Source organism: Vipera ursinii (genome assembly GCF_947247035.1).
Source record: "Vipera ursinii genome assembly, chromosome: 13".
In the NCBI taxonomy this organism is placed as follows: domain Eukaryota; kingdom Metazoa; phylum Chordata; class Lepidosauria; order Squamata; family Viperidae; genus Vipera; species Vipera ursinii.
This window is the reverse complement of record NC_139526.1, coordinates 10983276-11005318: the sequence shown is the minus strand read 5'-3', so window position 1 is coordinate 11005318 and position 22043 is coordinate 10983276. Positions and strand designations below refer to the sequence as shown.

At 46.3% G+C, this 22043-nt stretch overlaps 2 protein-coding genes across 5 annotated transcripts in view; both read right to left on the bottom strand.

Annotated features, from left to right (window-relative positions):
• Nucleotides 1-4503: 4503 nt before the first annotated feature.
• On the bottom strand, nt 4504-14989 carry NME4 (NME/NM23 nucleoside diphosphate kinase 4; the record flags this gene model as incomplete). Its single annotated transcript, XM_083372435.1, has 5 exons — nt 4504-4885; nt 5673-5785; nt 6714-6815; nt 8711-8841; nt 14875-14989. 5 exons carry the CDS (start codon nt 14987-14989, stop codon nt 4765-4767), a joined length of 582 nt encoding a protein of 193 aa, XP_083228561.1. The 3' UTR covers nt 4504-4764.
• Nucleotides 14990-20267: 5278 nt separating this feature from the next.
• The window catches only part of XPO6 (exportin 6), a 60828-nt gene continuing 59052 nt past the window's right edge, over nt 20268-22043 (bottom strand). For all 4 annotated transcript variants that reach the window (XM_083372756.1, XM_083372755.1, XM_083372757.1 and 1 more), the window contains one exon: nt 20268-21026. In XM_083372756.1, the coding sequence (XP_083228882.1) occupies nt 20925-21026 (102 nt within the window). In that variant the 3' untranslated portion in view covers nt 20268-20924. The remainder of the gene's footprint in view (nt 21027-22043) is intronic.

Below are 22043 nucleotides of genomic sequence, written 5' to 3'. Positions count from 1 at the left end.
CCTTCAGGAAGAGAAGAAGAAAAACAAGATTTGGAGGACGAGGAAAATGCAGTTGGTTTGCTATGGTGTCCATATCAAATTTAAGCATTTTTTTTCAATATTATAACCATATCATCTAATCAGTGAATAAGGAACTGAGGTTTTGCACACAGATTAACAATAAAAAGGTAAAGGTAAAGTTTCCCCCACACATGCGTGCTAGTAATTTCCGACTCTAGGGGCCGGTGCTCATCTCCGTTTCAAAGCCGAAGAGCCAGCGCTTCTCCGAGGACGTCTCCGTGGTCATGTGGCTGGCATGACTTAGACGCCAAAGGTGCACGGAACGCTGTTACCTTCCCACCGTAGTGGTCCCTATTTTTCTACTTGCATTTTTACGTGCTTTCAAATTGCTAGGTAGGCAGAAGCTGGGACGAGTAACAACAATTAACGAGTAACGATTAACAATAGATAGCCATTATTATTACTATTTTTAATGCTGCTTGGGGGGGGGGCGAAAGCCCTAATAAGCAGGCATATACATAGAATGAAGGCTATTGCTAAGCACATTTGATTTGTGCTTAGATTGTAGGCCGCCCTGAGTCTTCGGAGAAGGGCGGGATATAAATGGGATTAAAATTAAATTAAATTAATTAACATTAATTAACATTAGATATTCATGTGATCCTTAAAAAAAACAGGATCTTGCATTATTTCAATAATGTATCACCACTTAAATATGTTTTAAAGAAATCGAAGCAGAAAGAGGAAAGCTTTGCAAGACAAAGTTCAGATGCAAACGGGGTGGAAACCAGGACATCTTAAACAGGCTTTCGAAACAGAGGGAGTTGCTGAGATAAGCAAACATTTGATCTGGATTCCACTCAGAACCTCCATCTAAGGACAAACACACCCACTGGGTAATCTCTTCCTTTCTACCTTGTCCCTCTAGCGGGGCCTTAAACTTGTGTATTTATTATTTGCTTTTTAATCCCACCTTTTAAAATATTTTTTTATTATTAAATTTATCATTATCATTAGATGTTAGATTTATTATTGTTTATTATAAGACGTTTAACTCAAATCTTATCCCCAACCTAGCCAAGAAGCAGCTTTACACCATCCTTAGTTGTGTGAGTGATGTTTCCCCCCCTCTTCATCCAAAAAGGACTGCAGCTGTTTTGGTGTGTGAAATCTACCACACTTTGCTGAAGATGTTGATGGTGGAGGTGGTCTTCAGTGGGAGAAGACCACTAGTGGTCAGTTCAGGCTCTGTGGCCACATCCTCACTTCTCCAAACGCCCAAAGTCCCTCTGCTGGCTAACGGATGAGCAGAGGGTCCTGACCTCAAGACAAAAAATCAGGGGTCTCCAAACTTGGCAACTTGAAGACCTGTGGACTTCAACTCCCAGAATTCCCCAGCCAGCATTCACCTCAAAGCCTGACCCACGCATTGGGTGTTAGGTAACATAAACAATCAAACAAAAATGGCCGGCTGGGGAATTCTGGGAGATGAAGTCCACAGGTCTTCCATTTGCCAACTTTGGAGACCCCTGACAAAGAGGAGCAATGGTAATTTTTTTTTTTTTAGAAAAGTCTTAAGGTCTTCTGCCCTATGGCAGAAGAAGTTGGTTTCGTCTTACAAAACATTTTAGAAGGGGCATAAAGGGGCATTTAGTGGGACACGAGTAGGTTTTGTGTGTGTTGGTTCGAAGCGGTCTCCTTCACCCGGATGGTCTCTCGCAACTGCAAATTGGCCCTTTGTTACCAGCTCTGAAAGTGGTCTGTTTTCTCTTTAGCGGTTTTCATGTGACCCTCTAGTCTAGTATATGGATATCATGGGATGCAAGTTTTCGTCTCAACCCTTTTTTTTTTTAAAAGGACTTCCTTCCGTTTTTCATTTTTCTCCAGTAGGACAAGGAGGATGAGCCTGACCAATGCAAATGTCTGCACCAGCTTTGGGAAATGGAGACCTTACCCCGTTCTCCTTTCCTGTGAGGAAGCGAAAGTAAACTAGCATGGTCCATCACTTCTAACCCCTGGAAGCACTGGCATGGGTTGGGTTCTTCTTGCCCTATGTAAAGTAAACCTTTTGGAATGGAGGCGGTCTTCTGGAATGTGACTTTTGTCCCTCGTGACTCAAGGGACTGAAGACGGCAATATAACACTTACGTTTGATTGTTTACAGCATCTAAAATCCAACGCGTGGGTCAGACTTTGAGGTGAATCTGCACGAACTCATTCTGTCACTTTAACACTGTAATTTTCTCCCTTATTTGCATTGCTTTAATGCAATGATATAGGGACGCGGTGGCTCAGTGGGTAAGGACGCTGAGCTTGTCGATCAGAAGGTCGGCCGTTTGGCGGGTCGAATCCCGAGTGCCACGTAGCAGAGTGAGCGCCTGTTACTCGTCCCAGCTTCTGCCAACCTAGCAGTTCGAAAGCACGTAAAAATGCAAGTAGAAAAATAGGGACCACTGCGGTGGGAAGGTAACAGCGTTCTGTGCGCCTTTGGCGTCTAGTCATGCCGGCCACATGACCACGGAGACGTCCTCGGACAAGCACTGGCTCTTCGGCTTTGAAACGGAGATGAGCACCGGCCCCTAGAGTTGGAAACGACTAGCACGCATGTGCGGGGGAACCTTTACCTTTATCTTTAATGCAGTGATGGCGAACCTTTTAGAGACCGGGTGCCCAAACCGCAACCCAAAACCCACTTATTTATCGCAAAGTGCCAGGGGCCGCATCAGCATTGTGGTGCCCTTGGGGGGAGCAGGGAGGCGCCTCTGAGTGCTGCCTCTGGCACCCCAAAAAACAGGGGCGCAAAAATGGGCCACCGTGCTGCAAGGCGCAAATACGGCAGCGGCGTCGGGTGCAGATATAAGGCACTGCACCACGCAAGAATACGGCAGGGCTAGTGAGTATCATGCAGGTACTAGCCCCGCCCCATTTGCAGCAGCTGCATGCTCACGTTCCCGTGCACACACACACGCATGTAAAATGCTTCCCCCTCCCTTTTCTTCCAGTCCGCCAATCGACAATGGTTGGTGACCTCTGCTCTACGCGAGCTTGCTAGTCGGCTGCTTCGCCTCCTTTGTGCTGGGCAGGGCTCCTGCTCTGGGCAGTGGTGGCAGCCTGATAGATCTGTTGCTGGCGGCGGCACGCGTGCCAACAGAGAGGGCTCTGAGTGCTGCCTCTGGCACACGTGCCATAGGTTCGCCACCACTGCTTTAATGAGTTTTTAGTTTGTTTTTATTTAGATGTTTTTAATCCTACCTATTACTTTATAAGTTACTCAAGATGGCGACGATATCTAATATCTAATTCCTTCCTACTCCTGTTTTCCTCACAACAACAGCCCATTGAGGTGGATTGGGTTGAGAAAAAAGGATTGGCCCAAAATACCCAGCCAGCTTTCCTGTCTAAGGCAGGACTAGAACTCACCATCTCCTGGTGATTGGCCCAAAGTCACCTAGCTGGCTTTCATCTCTAAGGGGGACTAGAACTCACTGTCTCCTGGTTTTCTAGCCTGGTGTCATAACCACTAGGCCAACCTGTTCCTTCTAGATATTGTAAATTTTAATGCTATAGTACCAGCTGGTGGGAGAATGCTGCAGACGTTATATGGTCCTTATACAAACTGGGGGGAAAATGAAGCTTGGAATTTTGTATCTGCTTTGAAAAAACCATCCAAGAGATTTTGAAACTGACTAGACCAGGTTTTCAGGGAAATTGATCGTGAAACTGACTAGAGAATAAGAACCATGGAAAAGAGAGGCTGCTAAATCTGTTTCCAGCAGAAACAGATAAGCAGAAAAAGTCTGATTCAAAGCAAAACAAACCTTCACTAAATCTAATTCAGAGAATAGTAGAATTGTGCTCTGCTCAGAAAGAGAGGGAGAGGAGAAAGAAAGAAAGAAAGAAAGAAAGAAAGAAAGAAAGAAAGAAAGAAAGAAAGAAAGAAAGAGAAAGAAAGAAAGAAAGAAAGAAAGAAAGAAAGAAAGAAAGAAAGAAAGAAAGAAAGAAAGAGGAAGAAAGAAAGAAAGAAAGAAAGAAAGAAAGAAAGAAAGAAAGAAAGAAAGAAAGAAAGAAAGAAAGAAAGAAAGAAAGAAAAAAGAGGAAGGGAAGGAGAAAGAAAGAAAGAAAGAAAGAAAGAAAGAAAGAAAGAAAGAAAGAAAGAAAGAAAGAAAGAAAGGAGAGGGGAAGGAAGGAAGGAAGAAGGAAAACTTTGCAGATAAAGTATTAATACCTTTCTTCCTTTAAATAAAAAACAGCCATTGAAAAATTTTCTTCCTGCATCTCAACAGATATCCCTGAAGTGCATGCCCCTCCCCCAAGACCTAGAGAGAGGGTCAATAAGAATTAAGGAAAAACTAACTTTCTAGATAAGTAAAGACAGACCTTCCATCCACTCACAATGGTTGGAGAGGAAATGAAATATTTTGTGGGGGTGTGTCCTGTAGTGTTGCAACATCAGCAGGCTACAGGTGAAGACAAAATGAGACCTTCTCAACACGTTAGAAATACCCCCAAAATAAAATCGACTTCTTTTTAATGAATACTCCAGCCAAAATAACAGCACGGTCCTGGATAGTGGGCAAAATGGGCATTGGGAGAAGCCTGGCACAGTCTCCTGCCTTGAGCAATGTCTTGGCACATGGCTCGCCTCCTCTCAAGACCACCAAGATGTAAACCTGTGATGCACAGGCTGAAAACACCCGATCCTCCAGAAAGGCAACCATTGAGCCGAGGTAGTAGATCCCATGTCTGGAAATGGGGGAGGCCACATCATGGTTCATACATGACCTTGTGATCACAACAGTCCCAGTTGATCAGCTCGTTGCTGCGAAACCAAAGACTTATTTCTCTCTGCGCCGTCTCCACCGAGTCGCTGGCATGGACGACGTTCCTGTTTGTAAGAAAAAAGGGCCATGAAACATTCAGTTTGGTGAGGGAGTCACCATGGCTTAGTCCAAAAGCTAAGGAGGATGGGACCAGGTCAGAACTTGGATGGGACACTAAGATGGGGCACCAAGAATCCTACCTGGACAAATCCCATGAAGTTTTCTTGGCAAGGTTTTTCAGAAGTGGTTTGCCACTATCTCCTTCTTAGGGCTGAGAGGGAGTGACTGGCCCAAGGTCACCCAACCAGCTTTCATGCCTAAGGCAACACTAGAATTCACCATCTCCTGGTGATTGGCCCAAGGTCACCCAGCCGGCTTTCATGCCTAAGGCAGCACTACAACTCACCATCTCCTGGTGATTGGCCCAAGGTCAGCCAGCCGGCTTTCATGCCTAAGGCAGCACTAGAACTCACCATCTCCTGGTGATTGGCCCAAGGTCAGCCAGCCGGCTTTCATGCCTAAGGCAGCACTAGAACTCACCATCTCCTGGTGATTGGCCCAAGGTCACCCAGCTGGCTTTCATGCCTAAGGCAGCACTACAACTCACCATCTCCTGGTGATTGGCCCAAGGTCAGCCAGCCGGCTTTCATGCCTAAGGCAGCACTAGAACTCACCATCTCCTGGTGATTGGCCCAAGGTCACCCAGCTGGCTTTCATGCCTAAGGCAGCACTAGAACTCAGAGTCACCGAGATTCTAGCTTGGCGCCTTAACCATACCAACAAACTGGCTCTTATTTGAACACAGAAGTCAGATTCCTTGGGCTCTTGATCACCACCCAGTTGTTCTTGTACCTGCTAACGTGGATGCTAAAGTCACCTCGGACAGTTCCTGGCTTGGCTTCAGCTGGGTTGGTCTCTCCCACCATGGCTCTGGAAGTCTTGACAACGTTGTAACCTTCCCACACCTACAGGGTGTAGGAGGAAAAAAAAAAGACAAAGCAATGTAATTGGACAAAACACCCAGAAAGAGTAACAGCCCTGCTGGGTTGAATTTAAGCTGAAGAAAGGGCTGTTTTGTTTAGGGTTCCAGTTCCTTCCTTAACTTTATTGCAAATCATCCACTCCAGCAGACGCTGCTCTGCCTGGATTCACACAACAGGCAAACCAAGGTTGACAACGGCTGAATTCGTATAACGTGTGTGGGTAAAATAATCCACATGATAGCATAAGACGATGATTTAGAATAGATCCTGTAGTGCTAAGACAAGGGGCCTGTTTCCCTTGTCCACTGAGCCAAAATCTACTCAGTGTATGAGAACATCTGGTTGTGAGAATGTAATAGTTGGAAACAGACACCACTTGAGAGAGAGAGAGAGAGAGAGAGGAAAGAGAAAGAAAGGAGAAAGAAAAGAGACAGAGAGAAGAGAGAGAGGAGAGAGAAGAGAGAGAAAGAGAAGAGAGATGTACAGTATATAGATAGATATAGATATACTGTGTATATATATGTGTGTGTGTGTGTGTGTGTGTGTGTGTGTAGATGGATGGATGGATGGATGGATGGATGGATGGATGGATAGATAGAATGCAGTGGCTGTCTATCAATCTCATCTATTGATCTATCTCATCTATCGATCAATCAATATCTGTATCTCATCTCTAGCTATCTCATCTATTTATATCTATCATATCTGTCTAGCTCATCTATTTATCATCTATCCTCTATCCAGCTGTCTCTATCATCCATCCATTCAACTATCTATTGTTCTTGGTGTGTATTTGTGTGGGGGGGGGAAGGACAGAGAGAGAGACTTATTTTACTCCTGAAATGAAACTGGACATTCTAACCTTCTCCAGTATAGAAAACAACAGGACCAGTACAGAAAATCATTTTACCATGGCAACGACAGGCCCGGAGGTCATGTACTGAAGCAGCTCGTGGTAAAATGGCTTCCGGCGCAGCTCGTGGTAATGTTCAGCCAGGATCCCTTCGCTGACCTGCAAGGGAAGGAACATCCATCGTGAAGCAGCGGCAGGAACCCTACTCACGTGTCCTTTACCGGAGCAGACGGGCTGCATTCGGTCCAGAAATGAGGACCTTTTTCTTGGTTCAGACCTGAGGTGCCTCTGTGTTGTGATTCAGGGTCAGCCTGTGGGTTCAGCAGTTGGGTCGGATGACTCAGAGGAGGAGGGGGGTGTTGAAGAGCTTGCTGAGGGGGTTGAAGATCTTGCTGATGAGAGCCCTCAGCCAGGCCCCTCCCACCTGGTCACGATGGAGACCCAGCTGTGTGAGCCTGACAGCATGGATGAAGATGACCCACAGCTGGCCCTGTTCAAGGACGCCCGACGCAGGAGGCAGTCAATCAGGAGTAAACAGAGGAAGGCAATGGGGCACCTCGGAAGGAGGCAGAGAGAAGCCACACCCTGAACTGTATAAAAGGGGAATGCGTGGCAGGGCTGGTTTGCTGAAGGCAACCGCTTGAATAGCTCCTGTTTCATAGCTCCTGTTTCATGGTTGGTGTCTTGTTTTGCTCTGTTTTATGTTAATAAATTTGGCAGGCTTAATTCCAGCCTCTTGCCGTTTGTAAAGGGGTTGTCCCTGCCTTTTCTGCAGGGCCGGTAGCAGGCTGGTACAGAACACTCTGCGGAAAGCCGATCCAGTTTGTACAATGGAGTTCCCAAGGTTAACTGAGCCACAGTTGGACACACAGAGAAAGTGGCTTGTTTTGCAAATTCAAACCACGTCTGGATTACTGCTTTGATTGATGTACAGTATCACTTTTCCATCAGGAGCTCAAGTTCAATATATAATGCAGGTAGCCCTTGACTTACAACTGTTTGTTTAGTTTCAGGTACAATGGCACTGGGAAAAGCGACTTATGACCATTTTCCACACTTTATGACTGGAACTTAGGACTGTGCCAGAATCCCCAGGGTCACATGATCAAAATTCAGACGCTTGGCAACTGACTCATATTTATGACAGCCGCAGTGTCCCGGGTCATGTGATCTGCTCCTGCGACCTCCTGACAAGCAAAGTTAATTGGGAAGCCAAGTTCACTTAACTGGGTTGCTCAGTGAACTACAGCGATTCACTTAACAACTCTGGCAAGAAAGGCCACAAAACGGGGCCAAACTCGCCTAACAAATGTCTCACTTAGCAAACAGAAATTTTCGGCTCAATTGTGGTTGTAAGTCGGGGACTACCTGTATAGGCAGCCCTTTGAGCTAGTGCAGAGCAGGGAAGATGCAAAAATGTGGAAAGACATGCTAATTCCCACAACAGAGGAACAGATGGTAGAGTTGATAGAGTTGGCAGAGATTGAAACATTGACTGTTTTAATTAAAGAGAAGAATTCATCTAGGGTTTTTTTTTCCCCGTTTGGAAACCACTTCTGGATTTTGTGCTCAGAATTTTTAAAAAATGAAATTCTAAGGTTAGGTTTGGATGATTAGAATGATTTTGCTATTATAGAGATGCTATTATTATTGATTCTATTCTATTCTATTCTATTCTATTCTATTCTATTCTATTCTATTCTATTCTATTCTATTCTATTCTATTCTATTCTATTCTATTCTATTCTATTCCTGTAATACAGGTTGAGGCTGTAATTCTTTTGCATTCTACTGCCCTGAAAAAAAGTTGAAAGTCACTTCTGTTTTTTAAAATCTTTTTGGACTTTTCTTTCGGTCTTTTCACTGACTTAGCTCTTATTTGTCTTCGTATTTTACTTTATAATAAACTTTAATGGAATGAGCCCTCCCCAAAACAAACAAACAAACAAAAGTTGGTCATGTCACGAAAATGGCACCCTTAATTTCTCATCTCCTCCCCCAGCACAGGTGAGGGGAATCAGATCTACAGGACTCAGGTGTCCCCCAGTGCTTACCTGGAGCAACTTGAGTCCCACCAGTTTAAATCCCCGTTTCTCAAAGCGTTTGATGACCTCTCCCACCAGTCTCCTCTGGACCCCGTCTGGCTTCACCGCAATCAGCGTGCGCTCCTGCAGCTCAGCTGCGCCTGCAGGTCAAAGAAACGGTTACAAACCGGCACCAAGTGGTCTTCTGCAAAGGGGTGGCCCTATCCACCTGGGGAGACCACCCTGATTTCTGAGTGATTTAGAGGTGACGAAAGGAAGGGAATTTGAACTGTGAAAGATGGCAACAAAGCACCTGACTTGGAAAGAAGATTTGATAAGTTCGTGGAAGGTTCCTGGTCATTACAGCTATTGCTATTATTGCTATTGCTGCTTTATTATTATTATTATTATTATTATTATTATTATTATTATTATTATTATTATTATTAATCATCGAACAGTCAGCCAGATGTTCAGAATGGATTTAGCATTTTAGTCTACCTGTCGAATCCTTACCAAGGACCTGAGACAGGCAGATGTGGATGTTTGAGGGTATTACAGATATCGTCGCAGGATGGAAGCAGTTCCTAGCAAGGCCGCCTTTTGCAATTGACTAATGGCGAATTTGTCAATGCCTATAATGGTGTCCAAGAGCTGCTCTAGTTATTTTGGGATTGCACCCAAGGCGCCTATTACTATTGGTACTACCCTTGCTTGCCTTTGCCACAGTCTTTCTATTTCTATCTGTAGGTCTTTGTATTTTGTTATCTTCTCCTGTTCTTTCTTGTCTATTTCGCTGTCTCCAGGCACTGCCACGTCCACTATCCAGACTTTTTTTGTCTTTCTTATCGACAATTGTTAGGTCTGGGGTGTTATGTTGCAGGTGCTTGTCTGTTTGAATTCTGAAATCCCAGAACAGTTTAACATTATTATTTTTATTTTATTTTATTTTATATTTATTATTTTATTTTATTTAATTTATTTTATTATTTTATTTTATTTTATATTATTATTATTATTATTATTATTATTATTATTATTATTATTATTATTATTATTATTATTATTATTATAACTATGGTTCAAAGAATAGGCCACAACTGGTTAGATTCACCTACCGTTCTAAACCATAACCCATGGCCCACAAAGGCTGGTGAGGGGATTCAACACATGCTAAGTCACAAAAGTCACAAGCCAGGCTCATGTTTTGCCTGCAGCTTGCCAGCTCATTTGTCCCTGATTTACAACCAGCATTTCTGTGGCTAAGCAAGGTGGTTGTTAAATGAATTGCACCTCATTTTACAACTTTTGCCATGGTGACTCACTCAGTTGCTAAGCAAATCCAGCTTCCCTCCTTTTGCTTGCTGGAAGCTGGGAAGGTTGCAAACGGTGATCATGGAACTGTGGGGAGGCAATTGTAAGTGCAAAGACCAGTTAGTAAGCCACTGTTTCACTTTCCAATGGTCGCTAAACAAAGGACTGTAACTCAAGGACTGCTTATAATTCATTCGTTTGTATCATTTCCTGCTACTGGCAGCTTGGTTCCAGGAATACAGGGCTAAATTGATTTTTTTTAATTATTTTTTTTTGGTTGATTCAGCACAGCTGTTTTTCGGCTCCTGGTGGCCTCATTAATTTAGCAGGCATTTGCTTCTATAAAAAATTGAAAGTCAATGCTTCCACCGGCAAACAAAATGCTAGACCTCAGTGTTCTTGGCCAAGGCAAGGTTGGTCTTCTGCGTGGAAAAGAGCAAGGGACTCAGAATCTCCACAGACGTCTGGAAGTTGAGCTGTTTTGTAACCTTGAACACCAACTCTAGCTTAAAAACCAACATTTCTCAACCTTAGCAGCTTTAAGATGGGCGTGGACCTCCGGGTAATTCTGGGAGTTGAAGTCCATGCATCTATAAATTGCCAAGGTTGAGAAACACTGATTGAAGCAGTTTGATTCGGTTTCATAAGCGTCACTTTCTCCCACTCTCCCTCTCTCTCTCTCTCTCTCTCTCTCTCTCTCTCTCTCACACACACACACAGAGTGTTCCTATTTCTACGGATCACCCACTTGTCTTCCTAAAGATAGGACTGATTCAGCCTCACAAGCCCTGAACTTCAGAGAGCAGGAACACACACACACACCCCTTGCTTTTGGAAATCCTGGGGAATCAAAGTGCCAATTATTACATCTAGCCCATCCCAGTTCAGGGCTCTCTGGAGTCTTTTGAGGTCAGCAAAGGTAAACTGGACACGCTCCAGACACAGTGCCCGATTCCTGGGGATTAATTTGCTCTTTGGCAGTTGCCTGCCAAGACACCTGGCAAGGTGAAGTTGTATGTCTCTGCAAGAAATAGGGCCACCCAGGCTTTGCGATTCAAGCTGTGTGTGTGTAGGTGTGTGTGCGTGCAATTCTCTAAGGAGTTGCACCTGTTTCTATAGCTACTGTTCCAGATCAGCACATGGACAACTGTCTGGAATAAAAATCCCTAAAGGGGAAAAACATCAGTAAGAAAAGTTGGATTCAGTCCTTGAGTTTGCAGGTGGGGTCCCCTGTTAAGACTTCATTGATAAAAACCCATTTGGAAAGATGGCCACCATCGGCTATTCACTTGATTTGATTTAGAAGCCTGCCTGACTTCAAAATGTATTCTGGGTGACTTACCTAATACAAAAGAGCAAAGGAGAATTTATATAGGGGTGTTTTTTTTTTCTTTCAAAATCAGAGATAGGGGCCCTTGAATGCTATACAACTATCGTTGACCCAAGTCAAAACCAAACGGGGGTCTTAACAGAACGTGTGAACTAAGCCAGACATGTGGTTTGCATGGCTTCAGTCTTGTGGGCTGGGCGAGCCCAAGAGCTAAGATTTGTAATCTGTGGCTGGTAACTTAGTGTTTTGTACACAACTGGCCAAGTGTCCTTTCTTCAATCATTCATAGTGAAGCAAAAATTCCTTTGGTTCATGAAGTCCATCTGTGTTTCATCAGGAAGTACCACGTCCAATTTAGCAGAGTTTTTGAGTTGCCCAAAGCTTGACTTAGCAACTTTTTTGTCCTCCATTTATCACTCCAAAGTTATGAGTATCAATATAAGCCAACGGCTCCAAAAATAATGTTTAGTCAACTGCAACTTTCTTCAAGCCTTAATTCTCTAGACCCAGTTACGGAGCAAGACCCAGTTGTCTCTTAATGAACAACCAGTTAGCTGCTCCCTCGTAGAAAGGATCGTGATTCAATGGGAGAGCAATTGGTTTAGAGATAAAGAAGATCTCTCTCCAATATTCAGTGTTGACTTATCAAAAAGAGATTGATAATAGGCCGTGATAGTTGTGCCTGACAATCAACTGCAACTTTCTTCAAGCCTTAATTCTCTAGACCCAGTTACGGAGCAAGACCCAGTTGTCTCTTAATGAACAACCAGTTAGCTGCTCCCTCGTAGAAAGGATCGTGATTCAATGGGAGAGCAATTGGTTTAGAGATAAAGAAGATCTCTCTCCAATATTCAGCGTTGACTTATCAAAAAGAGATTGATAATAGGTCGTGATAGTTGTGCCTGACAACTTGAGAGCTAATTGGAGTGACCATGATTGGGCCACTAGAGAATTAGTTCACACAAATCTCACAAAAGCATGGTTTCTCTTAATTGAGTGTAGAATTCATGGAGCTGCAATCTAACTATCCATAGGATGACTTAACCCAAAGTGTGAACTCAGCTGTTGTCCAATTTATTACGTGGCAACCTTTTATATTTCAGGGGATTATTTTCCTGGTCTCCAATTTAAAATTTCCCAAATATTGGTTTAAGAAGAAAGGCTATAATATTGTTCAAGACAATGGATGATCACAGCCTAATTCTATGAAACTGACACAGTCCAACAGAGTCCATAGCACTGCAAATTACTTGATGGACTCCAGCGGGTTTTTCTCTTTAAGAGAACTGCTCCCACTCCTTAGAATGTTTTAAAATTAAAATGTGAATTCTATCCATCCTCAGCTTTGTAAAGGGAAAAACAGTTGAAGTGGTTGACCGATGCCCTCTAACAATTTTGAAGTCATCAATGAAAAAAAAGTAGTAAACTGAGAAGCGATCGCCTAGTCGGTTCCCAAGACTTTGAAAAAAAGCAGTGAAAAGCATAAAGCTTTATGCTCCAAACTGTTTTTTTTTTTTTGCCCCTCCTTTTCCCAGCGGTATTAACTTCCTGGTGATGGTGTATAAGGCTGGAAAGCCAAGACGACACAACGCCGAATATTATTTGAAAGGCAGGGAAGAGCAAAGGACCAAGTTTAACTTCATATAAAGCTACATTGAAACTTGCAGCTTAATGCATCATATAAATCATGGTTCGCAGCTCAGTGTGTACAGCAAACCCAGGCAATTTACTCAACAAGCTGCGATTGAAAAAACTTGGGGTTTTAGGCACCCAGATTTTGCTTGGGAATCATGTGTGGCAGGATCCACCTTTAATCAAAATAAATAAATTGCAGTGTTGCAAAGATAACAAATACTCAAGAAGATCATTGAAGGATCATTTAATTAGAGTCGTGTTTTTCAAACTTGGCAAGATGGACTTCAGCTCCCAGAATTCCCCAGCATGTATGCTGGTGGAGAATTCTGGGAGTTGAAGTCCATACTTCTTAAACTTGTGAGGATGAGTAATACTAAATGAGAGGAATAACGATACCGCTGTGATTTGTGCCTGTCTTTCTGTTTCCTCCTCCGGTTTGAAATTGATGGGGGTTTGAACGGGAGACCACTAGGAGATCCCATCTTTGCTGGCTAAGGCAGCACACTTGGCAAAAGATCCCAAAGGAAGCCTTCACAGCACAACCACCAAACTCAGTTGTCCCAACTGGGCTCCCCTTGCTTGGAAGCACCATCTGGACTCGGGGCACCATCTTGGTAGGCTGATGCCCCTCTGAATTTGTTAGCCTTTTCAGATTGTAAAACACCGCGGTTCTGTGTGTAGGGCTGCAATTGAGGAACCTGGAAGCTGACATGAAGGTTCATCAATGCTAGCGCTACCCCTGTAAGGTAGGCCTGCGGAACGCCCAACTTTCAATCGGCCTCGCTCAACCTGGCCCATCTCTAGAAAAAGGGCCCTTCAACTTGCAGAGGTGCGAGGGGTGGTTATTATTATTATTATTATTATTATTATTATTATTATTATTATTATTATTATTAATTAAACTTATATACCACCCTTCTCCCGTAGGACTCAGGGCGGTTCACAAGCTGGGTTGGGTCCAGCTTCTTCCCCAGTCCCCAGAAAGTAACCCACAGCCACGCCCAGCCCACCTGCGCCTTGCCCTGGCTCTGGAACAGAGGTGCTTCAAACTTGGCAACTTTTTAAGACTTGCGGGTTTCAACTCCCAGAATCCCCCGTGCTGGCTGGAATTCTTGGGAGCTGAAGTCCCCAAGTCTTTACAAGTTGCCAAGTTTGGACACCCCGGGCTTCTGGAGGATGGGAAGCTGGCGAAGCAAAAGCTCTCGCAAAGACCGCCAGCCCATCCAAAAGTGCCCCTCTCCACCTTTCGGGAAGGAGCCTCTGCCAGATGTGCCCGGACGCAGCCTCCTTCCGATGAGATGCCTCCCCCCCCCCGGAGCTGAAGTCCCCAAGTCTTTACAAGTTGCCAAGTTTGGACACCCCGGGCTTCTGGAGGATGGGAAGCTCGGGAAGCAAAAGTTCCCGCAAAGACCGCCAGCCCATCCAAAAGTGGCCCTCTCCGCCTTTCGGGAGGGAGCCTCTGCCAGATGTGCCCGGACGCAGCCCCCATCCCCGCCAGCCCGGAGTTGCCAACCGGCGCCCGGCTGCAGCGCTGCTTTGCGCCCAGGGCGCACAGCCTTTGGAGAGAGAGAGAGAGAGAGAGAGAGAGAGAGAGAGAGAGAGAGAGAGAGAGAGAGAGAGAGAGAGAGAGGGAGGGAGGGAGGGAGGGAGGGAGGGAGGGAGGGAGGGAGGGAGGGAGAGAGAGAGAGGGGGGGAGAGAGAGGGGGAGAGAGAGAGAGAGAGAGAGAGAGAGAGAGAGATGGAGGGAGAGAGAGAGAGAGAGAGAGAGAGAGAGAGAAGAGAGAGAGAGAATGAGAGAATGGGGTGGTGGTGGTGGAAAGCAGGGACGGAGGGAGGGAAGACCTTGCTGCCCGTTTCCCTCGCGAGACCCCATCGCCCCCCCCCCCGGCCCGGAGCCCCTCCTTGACTCACTCACCCGAGCCATACAGCCGCGCTCCGGGAAGGGGAAGGCGGCAGGGCGCAGCGGCCAGCGGCTGGAGGCTCCCCAAGCGCCACTGTCCCCGGGCCAGGCAGCGCTGCAGCACCCCCATGCTTGCCGAGCCGGGCAAGAGAAGCCGGCCGGGTTTATAACCTCGGGGGCCGCTGCTTCGGCTCCTGCAGCAGCCCCCTTGGCTCCACCCCGGGGCTGGAGGGAGGGAGGGAGGGAGGGAGGGCCGGGCAGAAAAGGTTGGGGGCTTTCCTTAGACTGCAGCGTTTCCCAACCTTAGGAACTTGAAGATGCGTGGACTTCAACTCCCAGAATTCCCCAGCCAGCTATGCTGGCTGGGGAATTCTGGGAGTTGAAGTCCACGCATCTTCAAGTTCCTAAGGTTGGGAAACGCTGCCTTAGAGCAGTGTTTTTCAACCACTGTTCCGCGGCACACTAGTGTGCCGCGAGATGTTGCCTGGTGTGCCGTGGGGAAAATTGAAAAGTAATTATAAAATACTTTCTTTGGGTTTATTTGATTCCTATTCGAGAGAATTACTTGATATATAGTCAATATAGGCACAGAGTTAAATTTTTTAACATGTTCTAATGGTGGAGTGCCTCGTGATTTTTTTTTCATGAAACAAGTGTGCCTTTGCCCAAAAAAAGGTTGAAAAACACTACCTTAGAGAGACCGGCTAGCTGCCCGCCCTGCCCTCCTCCTCCTCCTCCTCCTCCCGAGCGCAGCCGAGCCCGGGCGCGCTCCCGCGGGGTCGAAGCAAAAAAAAAAAAAAACCACCCCCATGGCTGAACAACTTCTTTCCCTGCGAAAGGAGTCCAGGACAGGTTCGGTCCCCGGTTTGGTATCCCACCCCCCCCCAAAAAAAACATCATAAAAACAATAAAGGCAAAAGGCTTTTTTTCCCCCTCCATCAGCCAGAAGAGTTCTGGAGGCGATGGATCAAGTGGCCATCAGATGCTTCCCCCTCGCCCTTTAAAACAAGCCCCCCCCCCCCAGAAACAATCCATACAAGCAGCAGTGACACCATCGGCTGCACCAACAAAAACCAAACAAAAGGCAGATCTCCTTCCAAGGATTTTTTCTTCTTTCTATACAAAGCCACCTAGACATCTTCCAAAAAGCCTTGAGTAAAAATCATCTATAGAGCTTGTTGTTGTTGGGAAATAACCGCAACCGCTCTGCCCTCGTGTGCAAAATTAAAATGATTAGTCCAGAGAGCTGAAATGTTCCACCACCAAGCCTGGGAAAAAAAAAAAAAGACTTAAGACGCTCCTTCCTTTTATTAGCTCTTTCATTAGCGGCTCTGATACTTCCTTTATTTTATACCATCCTCTTTTCCTCCGTCCAAATCATATTTCAGATTGGAATCTGGGTGGGACAAGAAAATCCAAAAGGACCCACAGATCTGCTGCCCTTAAGTCAGTGGTGAGATTCAGCCGGTTCGCATCACTTCCGGCAGAACCGGTAGCTAATTTTTGGTTGCCCCAGGGCCCAAAGGCCCAGAATGGACTTCCGGAAGCGGCATCCACACAGAGAACCGGTTGTTCACCTATTTGAATCCCACCACTGACTTTAAGCCTTCGTAGTCTTTTCGGTTCTCTCGTAATTTCCGAATCTCCAAATCAGATGAATTTGCACTGTATTCGAAGTACAAGTGCTATCCTATCCTATCCAGGGCTTTCCAAACTTGGCAACAACTTCTCCACCGCTGGGGAATTCTGGGAGTTGAAGTCCACAGGTCTTCAACGTTGCCAAGTTTGGAGACCTCTGATATGATCAAAGAGATCTAGGTCAGGGCTTTTCAACCTTTTCACCCATTGTACCACTTTTAGGATATGGCAACATCCGAGTACCCCCAGTCGCCTAGCAAGGTGTCAGAAACTTGAGGACCAAAAACAAAAAAAAGGAAAAAAGTGACGAAGTACAGGTAGTCCTTGACTTACAACAATTCGCTTAGTGACAGTTTGAAGTTACAATGGCATTGAAAAAAGTGCCCACCAAGCTACAGCCGAGCAAGACACCTGCCTGCCCGCCCAGCGGCGCTCTTCCTCCTGTCCGAGGTTTTCATTGTTGTGAGCATTTCTGTTGAGGATTGGCAGCGGGGGTGGGGTGGGGGGTGTTTGGTTTTTATATCCCCCCCCCGTCTGCTGGGTGGTTGCTTCACATGACCCTGGGACACTGTGACCGTCATAAATATGAATCAGTTGCCAAGCATCTGAATGTAAATCACAAGACCCTGGAGATGCTGCAACATTCCAGCTGATCGGCGCTTCATCTGGGCTCAGAAGCGCCAGGATCAGCGCCGAGCTCCAGCTGGAGCCTGGCGCTGATCCTGGCGCTTCCGCTGAGCCCTGACAGCCCTGCAGCTCCAGCCGTCTCTCGCTCAGGCTTGTGCGGTGCTGCCACCGGCTCAGCTCATTCCCCTCCCCTGCTACCACTTTTCTAGGATGGTCGCGTACCACCTGCCAGGTGCCAATGTACCACAGGTGGTACCCGTACCACTGGTTGAAAAGCCCTGCTCTAGGTAATATAGATTGGAGCAGCTGAAACTTTCTCCATGGGCCCTTAGGACTTTCATAGGTTTAACCCAGCCCTGACACACCTTGTGCCATCCAATTAGTGAGCCGGGTTTCTGTACAGATCGTCCTCAACTTATAGCATCACAATTGGGTCCAGAATTTCTGTTGCAAAGTGAGGCAGCTGTTAACTGAATCATATACAAGATTATGACCCTTTTTGCCACAAGTGAATCACTGCAGTTTATTAGGTCATTTTAGACATAAGGCAGCAAACATATTTAATACCACTTCCTCCTATTCTCCCCGCAACAACCGCCTTGTGAGGTAGGGTTAGGGTCAAAGTCACCCAGCTGGCTTTCAGGGCCAAGGCAGAACTAGAAACTCTCAACTCTCCGGGTGATTGTCCCAAAGTTACCCAGCCAACTTTCAAGCCTAAGGCAGGATTAGAACTCGGGAGAAGTGAGCAACTGGCCAAACCAAGACCAATCCAATCAGAATCCCTTGTTGAGATGGGTGTTTATAGATATCAAATAATTAAATAAATAAAATCATGTGTAGAGGGACAGGTCAACCGACATTTCCACAAGAGGAACAGTCCACCAGCCAAAATTTAGATGCCAATCAGGCCTTGAACCACAAGTTTCCCCACCCCCCAAAGCATTTCACTTTCTCCAAACCTGCCCACTGACCCCCAGCTCCCAATTTGGCTGCCATCCCCAGTTTCAGAGTTCATTCAGAGCAACGACCCAGAGAAAATATTAGCATTATCATCAAGGGCAGAGTTTTTCCCCCCCTCCCTCCAGGCGTTAATTCCTAATGCGCTCTTCAATCATCATACGTAATTCTATTGCCACTTTCCCAAACTTCTCTTTTTCTTCTTTCTTTCCTTTCCTACCTCCCTCTCCCCTCTTCTCTCCTTTTTCCATACAGAGAGGGATGGGGCACACATCCACCTTATATTGAATCATTGAAACCGTTAAGTGCTGGAAGCTTTTACAAGTAAACTGAACAAATATTTGCTCTTACCCAGCACAGGTGGGCTGTAGCTATAAGAGCCACTCTCAATTTCTGGCCTTTAAAACCCCCCAGTTCCACTGTCCCAGCTTTTCCGCTCGTTTTCCAAAAACATTACCCCAACTTTCAATGAAAACCAGTCTCCAATCCTACGCTGAAATACAAGTAGTCCTCAAGTTACGACTAGTCCCTTAGTGACTCACCCGGAAAAGGATACTTTTGATCCGGATTCGAAGTTCCCAAAGTCAAACGCTCTTAACAAAACGGTGGGGGTTTGGCACCATTTGCAGGGTGTTGGGGGGTGGGGTTGATAAGACCGCTTTTTAAGACGTTTTTCAGAAAACGGGCTACGTCCCATTTCTGGCAAAACGTCGCCCAGAGGAAACCACTGGTTTGCTTAACAACGGCGATGTTTTAACGCCCACTGTGTATGCTTAACGACGGCCACAAACAACATCACAAAACTGGATCGCTCACATGACCGACTCCGCTTCACAACCGCAATGGGCAGGCTTTATTACAGTCGTATGTCAACTCACTCACTGCCCTACTGTTTTCCCTGCCCCACGTTTTCAATCCACAACCCTATGAGGAGGCTAGGAAGACAACATTTGTTTTTTTTCTAAATATTGGATGTTTTAGGAAAGTCAAGCCGCCAATGTCCAAAGACACGGCTGCTTTCATCTGGCTCCAGACGCTGTCCAAATAAATCCGTGCCCTCGGTCAATCGATCCTGACGAAATAAAATACGCACGGCGGGTAAACGTGCAACTTGCCCACAAGGTTTTTCGCAAGCTACGGATCCCGTGACCAGACCAGGGACTCTGAGATCAGGTTTGGGACTGAAATCCACTGTAACCTTGGGCTGAGATTCCACCTACAAAGTCGATGAATAAGGCATGGAGGAAGAAAGAAAAAAAAAAAGGGAGGTGGGCCCAAAGGATTACAGCGTCTGGTCTGCCCAGATCGTTCTATCTGGAACAAAAATCACCAGTGAGAAAATCCAGAGCTCCAGAATTAAAAATAAACCCAAGAATTGCCAGCAGCATGAAAGCCCAGACTGGTTCATTGGCAGAATTAATAACGTCAGAGGGGTTCAGGGATCGAAGCTGAAATATCCGTGCCTCAGTTTACCCGCCTCTTCACTACCTGGCCTTAAGTAGCTCATTCAGCGTCCATTTATCAGCCAGGAGAAACACAGGGGTAGTCTACCTTATTAGGCTATTATGAACAAAAGCATGTGTTGTTGTTTTTTTAAAAAAATCAGTATAAAACAGTGTAGTATACAGGTAGTCCTTGACTTACGACCACAATCGAGCCCAACATTTCCCTTGCTATGCGAGACATTTGTAAAGTGAGTTTTGCACCGTTTTATGACCTTTCTTGTTAAGGGGATCGGTGCAGCTGGTAAGTTAGTAACCCCGTTGTTAAGTGGATCTGGCTTCCCCCCCACTGACTTTGCTTGTCAGAAGGTGGCAAAAGGGAATCGCGTGCCCCCCCCCCGGGACACTTCAACCGTCATAAATGTGAGTCAGTGGCCAAGCGTCTGATCACATGACTCTAGCCGTAAGCGTGAAAAACGATCATAAGTCACTTTTTTCCAACGCCGTTGTAACTTTGAGCAGTCGCTAAATCAGCTGTCGTAAGTCGAGGACTAGCTGTACAGGGCCAGAGCCCAAACTAATTTCCCGATCATCTAATCCGGGGGCTCCCGCAGAGCTTGACACATTTCACACCCCGAAGAAATATTAGGGGACCCTCCAGTCACGGCACCTGCACGTCCTCGGACCTCAGATCCTCCTAAGAGAGTTAAGGCTTGCTTTTCCCGTCTGTTTAAAACAACCAAGTTAAGCTTTTTTTTTTTATTTCCATTAAGCACATTTTAGTATCACAATGGAATGATGAGGAAAAAAACAAAACAAAACACAAAATCACGGTTTAAAAAATAAGAATTAAAAGAAAACAGAAGTTAGTCTGTTGGTCTCTCTCTCTCGCTTGCTCGCTTCCCCTTCGAATCTCCACCAAGGGTAGGGAGGGTTCAAGGCATTTGTAAAAAAACAGCATCGGGGGGTGGGGGGCGCTGGGGAAGGCCCATCGAGGCAGCAGGTGGAATGACATGAAAGGTGGGAAGACCCCCACCCTCCCCCTGCCGCCCCTCAAGTAGACTTTGGCGTTTCGGCCTCATGATTGCTGCCCAAGCCGAGTCTCCGGAACTTGCAGACTTGAATGAACGCCACCAGTATTAAGACACAAAACACCGTTGGCTTCCGAGTCACTGCGGGAGAAAGAGCGGCCGACTCAGCTGTGAGGTCGAGAGGGGAGGAAACGAAGGGAGGAGCCTTCCGTGCCTGGCCTGCGCACGTATGTGTGTGTGTGTGTATGTGGGGGGCGCTCTGCACCCCGAAGGGCCTGTGGAGATCGGAGGAACAGAGGCAGCGGCAACGCCCAGATCCCCTCCTTAGCGGAGATTTGGAAAGCCGAGTCCGTCGTCGTCGCCGTTGCAGCTACAACTTCACGGTCCCCGGGGGCAAACTGTCGTTGCAGAGTCTGTAGTAACGCAGATCGTTGACCAGCCTGTGCACATTCTGGGTGAAGGATGGCAGATCCTAGGAAGAAAACGGCGGAGGGAAGCGGGTTAGACGCAAAGCAGAGTCTTTGCTAGCTAAGCTCTGATCAGCTGGAGGCTCAGAAAGGCTGCTTGCAATAGGAGCCAAGCCAAGCCAAGCCAAGCCAAGCCAATAGGGCTCCCTGATGCTCTCTGAGCTTGGTTGTCTTGTTGCAGACATTTCATTACCCAACTAGCTAACATCATCAGTGCCAGAAGGGAGTGGCATTAGCACTAGGTGGGTCACGAAACATCTCTGCAAGAAAACAACCAAGCTTAGAGAGCACCAAGGACCCCATAATCATTGTCCTCCTCCTCCTCCTCCTCCTCCTCCTCCTCCTCCTCCTCCTCCTCCTCTCCATAACCCCAACTCCCTTCTAGCACTGCTGATGTTACCTAGCTGGGTCACGAAACGTCCGCAAGAAAACAACCAAGCTCAGAGAGCACCGAGGACCCCCCCTCACTTCAACCCCGAGCTGCAAATATTCGCCTTTTATTGATTTCATTTTTATGGCTCGGTTTTTATTAAACTTTTATTCCCCAAAGATTTTCTTGTACTTAAGTTTTGGGTGTCCAGACCCCCGCCCCCCCCAATACCCCTCGTGAAACTCTGGGACCCAGAAAGCAGCAGATTCTATAAAAAAAAAAAAAAGATCCCCCACGTGACGGACTTCACACTGCCTCGCCGCATGGACTTCCTTGGTTCTGAACTGAGCAATGACCGTGGGGACCCAGCCCGGGGGCTTGGTAAACTTGGTTTAGGGACGAGTTTTTGACGCCCGTGAAAGCTTTAGCGTGAGAGACCGCAGACTGCAATGGGGAATGCTCAGTTTTCCACAGGGTCTTGGGAAGGCTACGTTTACCAAATACAGGTAGCCCCTCACTTACGACCGCGTCTGAACCCAACGTTTCTTCCGTTAAATGGGACGGTGGCTAAGTGGGTTTCGCCCCATTTTACGACCTCCCTTACCGCAAGTGCTTAAAATGAATCAGTGCGGTTGTCAAGTTAGCAACACGG